Consider the following 8,802-nt stretch of genomic DNA (forward strand, 5'->3'; position numbering starts at 1 on the left):
AACTCATTAATCAAAGTTAGTTCATATCTTTACGAAAGTACTGGCATTAAAGTGAGCTGAAGCACTGGCATTTTCATCAATTGGTCATACAAGTGACTGCAGGACATTATAATTGATACAAATGGCAATATATGCATGGTTGTCATAGTATGTCAGTGTTTTACAGTGCCTTTTAATTGATTGACGACAAATTAATTCTTCATTCAGATGAAATAGTTTGAAATTAGATTATAACCTGATAATGATGCGTGAATGTGAACCGTCAAATTACCATTTATTGTGTTTGAAGATCTTTAGTATTGTGTAATCAGAGCATTTGATCAAAACAAAAGAGTTTATTTCATCCATGAGTATCTTGAAATTATTTGAAAATCGAATTATCATATTAAGTGGCACTGAGGCACTGTGAATTGAACATATCTGAAGGAGGAGGAAACCAGGAGGAGGAGGCAGGACATCAGGGAGAACTAAGTAGAATTTGTCCTTTTGTGAGTCTTTCTAAAAGAGAGCATGTGGGTGGTGTGCTACCATGCTGTGCAAGACTATTAAACATTCAGACACAGACATAGACAGAGACTAAATTAGTTTGCTCTGCATGGAAATGTAACCACATTAAAGATTGTGATCCTACCCCAGTTTAATCAGTGTCTGTGTGACTGTGCATCGTCCTTGTTGCACATTTTTGCAGTTCGGAAAGATGCGTACAGAGGGCAATGGTTGTATTTTCAGACAAATAAAGCCCTGTAGATAAAGCCAGCTGATCTATGGTGGCGCCATCACCCGGAAGTACTTACTTTTTACTTTTCTGTTGACACGTAAGTAGGTGCCGTGTGAAGTTGGCGGTGTTCGGCATTATAGTACTAAATAGGGCAGTCGTGAAGGAACTGCAGAGAGGTATGTTATCTGCTCGACTTAAGTCGTAGCTATTATTATTGTTTAACGCTTTCTTGTGAATGAGTTAGCGTTAGCTAAGCTGTCATGAGCTAGATTGGCTTGGGTCTTCTCTAAATCAGCTAGCTCGCTATCGCTAACAAACTTGGTTCTCCTAACAATCAATGACACCGGTTCCTGTGTTTTTAGAAATAAAGTAATGAGACATGTCACATAACAACCAAGCCTCGCCCATCAAACTAACCGGCTCGTTTGTTTACGAGACGGCTAGGTAACTGAGCAGAAGGTATACAATCTGTGATGGTGTTGGCGCACGTCACCAGTCACTCAATTTTCATCACAAAATGAAAATCCAGTTTGTAACGTTTTACATATACGTTCACCTCTAGCTATAGCCGATCTGTCTCAATATCTAAATTGTTTTGGGTCATTTAAGGGCTATGCGGGCTGTTTAAGTAGATTACCTGGCTCAGAATCTATGTTTGCTTACTTGCTGTTTAACATTAGCTGACGCTAGCTACGTTGCTAAGAAGTTGGATAGATGTTAACGTGAAGTTAGCTGTGGTAATTGTAGCTATGTAACTTGTCAAATAGCTCACCGTTTAAGTAACGGGTTGGACAAAGGCGTTTCTTTCCCTTTGAATTGGTATGTGAAGTATCATGAGCTGATCCTAATCTGTAACGCTACCGTTAGATATCGTAGGAATCCCTGTGGCGTTGGAAATCATTTCTGCTAGGCTAACTTTTAATGAGCCATCGTTAGCTCTTGGAGGACGACACGTATTCACTATGGCTGGTGGCATTTAGCCTCAACTGCACTTATTGACTACGAAAATGACGTTTGCCATGGAAGCCAGCTACTGCTTTATGATTTGTGAGATCTTGTCTATATTTTCAGGTCGTTTGTAGATTTGATATCCGCTACGGTTAGATATTACTTACATGGATGTTTGGTAGCAATGCTTACTTTATAGCCTACTGAGTGGCTAGCTTTAATCATTTCATCCTGACGCTCGTTTTCCACAGATTGAAATGTCAGGATTTGACAACTTGAACACGGATTTTTACCAGTCCAGCTACAGCGTCGATGACCAAAATCAGGGATATGCCTATGGCAACACAGAGGACCCATACAAACAGTAGGATGACACATTTACTGTCGATGCTACATACGGCTCTTCCTCAACACCACTGTCTACTTTGAATAAGGCCTTAATGCCAACTTCTGATATCTCAGTAATTTTGATCAAATGTCCCTCTTCATACATTACATACTAAATTTAGTTTTAAGACACTCATATTTGATCATCAGTGATCGATCCATTAGTCACACCAGCTATCTATCCAATGGTACTCTGGATGTTAAATTAAAGGTTGTTGGGGTATTGCCATAGGTGTGTGTTATTAAATTAGAATACTGCTCTGCAGGATGTAACAAGTCCATATCGCCCTCCTCTCTCTCTCCTTCACCACATCCCACCTCTCCTCTGTCTTCTCAGGCCATATGGGCAGTATGATTACTCCCAGCCCATGGCGTACGCCAGCCCGGGCATGATGCCCCAGCCTCAGCAGCCCTACACTGGACAGATCTTCCAGCCCACGCCTGCCTACACCCCCGCCAGCTCACAGTCCATGTACGGCAGCAGCTTTGAAGATGAGCCTCCCCTGCTGGAAGGTGAGAGTCATGTTAGAGTTCTGCATAGAGGGTTCAGAAGCTGCATAGCATGGTAAGATGTTACTGGTCAGGATTATCAAGGCCTTGGAAAATCCAGAAAAGGTACTGAGTGTTCAAATTGCATTATCCAGGTCTGGAGATTTCACGGACCCTCGTAAAATGCTCAAAACCTTTGGGAAAGCTTAGCGTTGTGAAGAATTCCCTGATTTTCAAGCCTCTCTCAAGGGTGTTAGAAGAGTTGCTGTAATGATGATAAAAGCAGTACATAAAACAGTGTCTTGTACAGGTCTGATTTGGATTGCTTTGTTTACAAAGAGCTCATGTGGCACTGACTTTTCATTCCAGTCAAGGACCTGACCCAGACGCAGTTTTAATCAGTGGATATTGAATCTCGCAGTGTATTACTTTCACCAAGTGTATTTCTGCTCTGCTGGGAATCCAGAACTTGATAACACTCCATTAGATTGTTTGTCTGAGCCAGTAGTTGTGTTTCCACTATCGGGTCAGTGCAAGCTCAAATTCACTTGTTAAATATGTAACAGACGAAATGTTTTAGCTTTTACACCCATCCACCCAGTCTGGATACCTATCCCAAATATTCAGCAGAGCCCTGATTTTGTTTGCTGGCCAGATCCAACGATTCTCCATTCTTTAATTATCTGTTAAGGTGAGCTTGTAGGTTATTTAATAGTGACTAGTTATCTTGTTTTGGTTCTGTACCTCTCTTACCTAACCTTTTTACCCTGCCTTTCACCTCAAGTACCAGTTAGCCCTGTTTCGCCCAAAGGTAACCAACGGGCCAAAAGCCCCTGGTAGCTAGCCACTGAAGTGACATTGGAAACGCAACTGTGCGCTTATGGGTGTGTTGTCATGCCGATGTCCTGGCACGCTGCTCTTTTGCTGCCTCTGTTCCAAGTGCAAGTGGCCCAGATCTCCAGGTGTGTGCCTTAACTGGGGCAAGACTGGGGAGGCAGGAGCGGGCCACTGTATGTCATCTGAAGGTAGTCTTCTCATCTGATGAATGACTCTGACCTCAGTAATAATCTAATGCTGGCAGCAGGTAGTCTTCGACCTTTGTGTTTTAAACACACCGTTACAAATGGGGTCGTCTTGCTCACAGATTTGTTTTGTTCTTTTGCCTTCAAAGCTGTGCGGTTATTTCAGTCCTCCAGAAATACTGGACTTGATGGTGCATGGTGGGCTATTTTTGTGAACTTTGTACTGGAACATCTGTACTCTCAACCACCACCATCATTATTATGTTTTTTTTTTGGATTCTCCATATGTGGAAGCATGAACCAAGTTTACCAATGTTTTGGCATAGCTGGGTCATATGAAGCCAGTTTCTTTTCCTATTTCTGTGCTAATTTGTGTAGGCTATATGCAGGCTGTTCTTGAATTGCATGTGTTTGTCAAGAGGAAGTCATATGCACTTATCCACCATGTTGTTTGCACATAACAAGAAAAGTAGCCTTTTGTTTGTCTGCATGTAATTGAATACCAATGCCTGGTTTGAATCTTGTCCTCTTGGCTTCCATCCCTTCTCAGCTAGGATCTGCCAAATCGGCTTGGTGATCGGATGAGTGCATTGAGTTGGCTAAATTCGTTTGAAGTATTCCTTTCCCATGTTTGTGCACACTGTAATGGCTGCTTAAACAAGGAGAAACATAGAGGCCCGTCATATGCGTAAAGAAATACATTCATTTTAGTACTGATTAAGAATCTCTTCTTTTCAGAGCTTGGGATCAATTTTGACCACATCTGGCAGAAGACTTTGACAGTATTGCACCCCATGAAGGTAGCAGATGGGAGCATCATGAATGAAACAGACCTGGCTGGGCCCATGGTGTTCTGCTTGGCGTTTGGAGCTACGCTGCTACTGGTAAGTAGTAAGGGAAAAAGACCAGGCATGCAGGGATAGCCAAACAAAACACAGAATAATCTGACACCAAACCAGTCTGTACAGGAACTGGTCGAATTGCACTGTAATTCTTTATTTAAACGCCAGTAGCACGAACTTGCAAGTTTAATTAAGCATGTGTTTCAAGGAAAATACCCGATTCACAAATCTCAGATGTATTTGAAATGTGCGATAATTAGCAAATATATACAATAGTAAGTATGTGCGGAAATCTTTTATCAGCACGAGTTGTTGTAGTGATCAGAGTTATGGGCTGGTGGACCTTATCCACTAACAATCTACTAGATGTATTAACATTTGGACTACCTATAGAGTATGAAGCTCTACCTCAAGCCATTACTTTTTTGAAATATTATCATAAAAAATACCAATCCTACAAACATGAAAACAGGTCTGCCTTTTAATGTTTTTTATTTTATTTTTATGGGTGGGGCACACTTAATAGACTGTACTCTTAGCATAAGCTGCACAGGCTCCACTGGAGGTTATTAATGTTTTTTTATCCATCCCTCTGTGCCCCAGGCAGGGAAGATCCAGTTTGGCTACGTGTACGGGATCAGTGCTATCGGCTGCCTGGGCATGTACTGCCTGCTGAACCTCATGAGCATGACCGGCGTGTCTTTTGGCTGCGCCTCCAGCGTCCTGGGCTACTGCCTGCTTCCCATGATCCTCCTCTCCAGCTTTGGCGTGCTCTTCTCCTTACAGTAAGTTCAATCAGGGTGACCTGAGACGTAGAGGCATTCCGCAGCGTCTCCATGGTGTGTCTGGGTGTGATTTTGTTAAAGGTTTTTTTGCGCTACTGGGATGCTCTAGTTTTGAAGGAGGCCAGTGTACTGTTGAATTATTCAGTCTTGATCGGCGTGTTGCTTGTTTGATGACAAATTGTTAAATTGGCGATCAGGGGCCCCGTACAAGAGGAGGTCACCTCCAGCTGAGACGGGTGCTGTCTCCCAGGCACATGACTGTTCCCCGGCCCACTTTATTGGTTTAGCTCCAGTCTGTCTGCTTTCTTATGTGGACTGCCTGTACAGACATTTGTTCAGTTGTTTATATAGTTAGTTATGAGTTTTGTGTGTGTGTGTGTGTGTGTGTGTGTGTGTGTGTGTCTGTGAAAAACATTTTATTCATTCATAATTGTGTGTGTGGGTGTAGAAGAACTGAATGTTGAATATTATTGGCTTGGTGTAAACTACTTATGTCATTAATATTCTATCCCTAGAGTGTATTTAATTTGTATGCGTTTTCGCAACAAATGTTGAACTGTTTAGACATCTTGGGTGACACCCATATGTACATCTAGGGAAATGAAACAGGAAAGGCAAATGTAATTAGTGTTTTAGTCTCCATGACTGAATATCCTGAAAGTGCAACGATGCAAAATTAAACAAATAAATAAATAAAAAAAGACCCTGAGTCTAAAATGGTTCTGAAGGACTGATGAAAATACAGTGTTGCACAGTATTCTACTGCATCTACTTGTGTCTCCTACCGTAACTTCATAGCATATCTGGCCTAAAAAAAAATTAAGAGACACATAAGGACCTGTATGACTCCTGCAAACACTAGAATGACAGTATGGTAGAATTTTTATATTTGGCAACAAAAATGACATCCTGCAATTTCAAACTAGTATTAGATTAGAACTGGTCAGCAGTTGTCTGACATGTATGGAGTGTCCGTTTTGCCCGCTGGACCATGTCTGTCACAGGCCATGCTTGCCTTTGTGTGAGTAAGACTGGTCATGGATGCTGCCCCTGACTCCTTTTTGTCCTCATCTCCCCTCTTCTCCAGAGGCATGATGGGTATAGTAATCACGGCGCTCGTCATCGGTTGGTGCAGCTTCTCCGCCTCCAAGATCTTCATCTCGGCCCTGGAGATGGAGGGCCAGCAGCTGCTGGTGGCGTACCCCTGCGCCCTCCTCTACGGTGTCTTCGCCCTCATCTCCGTCTTCTGACACATCTCCCCCTCCAGCCCTCCCTCTCGCCTCTCTCCTCCGGCGCTCCTGCAGTGTAGCCCACCGAAGACCAAACGTGCGCATCTCTCGCTATGAAGGACCAGGGTGGGCCCAGGTGGGCCTCCGCTACAACTTGGACTGAATTGCCTATTCCCTTCTAAACCCAACCCCCAACCACACACCCCTGCAGCCTCTCATTCCACCGCACACACCAAATTCTCCATTTCTCCACTTTTTATGCAGTCTATATGGTATTTTTTGTTTGTTCGTTTGCTGTGTGTGTGTGTGTCTCTGACTGACTGTGCACGAGACTGAGTGATGTTATGTGTATGTCAGTGTGAATGTGGTAATATCTGTGTGTCTCTGTCAAAGCGAATTATTTAGACTTTGAGGCCTTTAGGAAAATGGTGTGTCCAAGTACCATTTTTCTCTCTTCTTTTTTTTTTATATAAAGAAAATCTGAACAGGACCTTGAATGAATCACATTAAACAAGGTTGTGGAGATAAGTGTCAGATTCCGGATATGTTTAATATGAATATTTATCAGAATAATGACAGATGTGCTAGCATTAATGTGTCAGTTCTCCGGAAACAAACATACAACCACACACACACACACACACACACACACACTCTACCTACGTTTTCACTACCAGACGGTGGGAATGCATTTTTATTCCAGGTAGTTGTTGCATCTTCTCATATTGTTGATATTGACAGATAGATGTTTTAATTGAAATCACTTCACCTGTACCTTCTTGTGGAGACACGCATGCATTAACACAACCTAATCAAAGCAAGCAGCTCCTGGTACAGATTGGGTATGTGTTTTTTAATATATTTAATGTTAATATATATTTAAATAGTAAGTGATGGCAAGGAAGTGCACACAAGCACGCACACATACATACACACACATATATGTGTCGCAGCACAGTCAACTGTCAAGCACCTTTGGTTTGTTTTAAACAGCTTCTCCTCACAATGTAGGAACACTCATTCCTCTTTTGTGAGCTGCCATTTGTTTTTGTTGATGGTTGTTCATATGGTGTTACTCATCCTGGACGTCCATGTGGTTCAGATGGGCTCAGCTGCATAGGGCCGGGGCCTCCTGAATCTTAACGTTATGACAAGATGTGTGATCCTGTGTTATCTGGGTCCCTCTGCCTTCAAGGCCCTTTCATCCAGGAATGTCTAAGAGGATGAATCCTTCCCTCCCACTTTACCCCCCCCCCCCCCCCCGCACACACACGGGTGAGCAAGCACATTGTCACAATCATGTGTGGTTGTTTTTTTGGTGTGTTTTTCGAATGTTTTCACGCTCACTTCCATGTCTGAGCATTTGCTCTGTCATATGCAGACGTCTTATCATTCCCTCCCCACTCCTCTCGTTAATTTCCATTCTGCCCCTTCCTCTGCAGACGCAGGGAAACCAATGGGCCTGGGGGTAAACGAGAGAGGGTTTCTATTTTCTATTACCCCCCCCCCCCCCTAACAACAAAGAATGAATAATGCATTAATGCTTCTGAAGAGTTTTTCTATGCTAGATATCTGTTCAAGATGAAAGCAAGGGGGCCATTTATATCTTCACCTTACCGAGCAGAGGTGACTGCTCTCTGATGGCCAAGTACGTTTGTATACTGTATAATTTGTTTTGTACATCAAAAAAAGACAAGTTCAAATGTAACTGTTGTGTCTTGTGGAATCATTGGTGGATTGGAATTTGGGCGTCATGCTTTTAGTGGTTTCACTGGCCATTTTAACAAAATAAAATATTGGTTGTATATATTGAACACTTTCCAACGTTTGTGAATGTCTGACTGAATGATGTGGCACATATTTGGGTCTTTTTAGCCATGTGGTAGATCTCTTTAAGGGTTCTAATAATTCCCATCTGTTTACCATGGGTTATATAACGGAGAAGTAATATGTGATTCCCACATGGACTTTTGATGTATGTAGGTTGAACTGTCATCAGTCTGTGCAGAGCTGAGGTAACGCTTGTTTGCTCTTTAACAAACTTGAAAGTGAGATCCACTCAAGAAGATAAGCCAGAAGACACATACTGTTAAAACTATACATCCATCCAGGCAGATGGATAGACTGAAAAAAAATTGAGTAATGGTTTACTTGCTGTTTAAAGGAAATGACACGGAGTCATGTGTTTATTTATTTGTCTGTTTGTTTGTTTGTTTGTTTTGTAAGGGGGATAATTAAGTCCAGCCCCAGGCCTGTCACATGATGGCAGCATAACTATCATCCCCCTGTCCTCTGTGAGTTACACGACATGTTTGGCATTACAGAGAGAGGCCCAGCATCTGGACCTAATCGAGGCCCTACATTCCCCTCTGTTCAGCTCAT

At 42.5% G+C, this 8,802-nt stretch overlaps 1 protein-coding gene across 1 annotated transcript; it reads left to right on the top strand.

The window, feature by feature from the left end:
* The first annotated feature begins 808 nt into the window (after positions 1-808).
* Positions 809-7,670, top strand: yipf5 (Yip1 domain family, member 5). Its single transcript, XM_080850859.1, has 6 exons — positions 809-894; positions 1,918-2,030; positions 2,391-2,566; positions 4,303-4,448; positions 5,010-5,191; positions 6,279-7,670. Exons 2-6 carry the CDS (start codon positions 1,924-1,926, stop codon positions 6,439-6,441), a joined length of 774 nt encoding a protein of 257 aa, XP_080706985.1. The 5' UTR covers positions 809-894; positions 1,918-1,923; the 3' UTR covers positions 6,442-7,670.
* Positions 7,671-8,802: the final 1,132 nt, after the last annotated feature.

Source organism: Sprattus sprattus (genome assembly GCF_963457725.1).
Source record: "Sprattus sprattus genome assembly, chromosome: 1".
Lineage (NCBI taxonomy): Eukaryota > Metazoa > Chordata > Actinopteri > Clupeiformes > Clupeidae > Sprattus > Sprattus sprattus.

Bases quoted from the DNA above. Each gene is read 5' to 3' on its own strand.
- yipf5 (XM_080850859.1), top strand. From the start codon at position 1,924: ATGTCAGGATTTGACAACTTGAACACGGATTTTTACCAGTCCAGCTAC. The intron at 2,567-4,302 runs GTGAGAGTCATG...TCTTCTTTTCAG, and splicing joins TGAGCCTCCCCTGCTGGAAG to AGCTTGGGATCAATTTTGAC. The intron at 4,449-5,009 runs GTAAGTAGTAAG...TCTGTGCCCCAG, and splicing joins TTGGAGCTACGCTGCTACTG to GCAGGGAAGATCCAGTTTGG.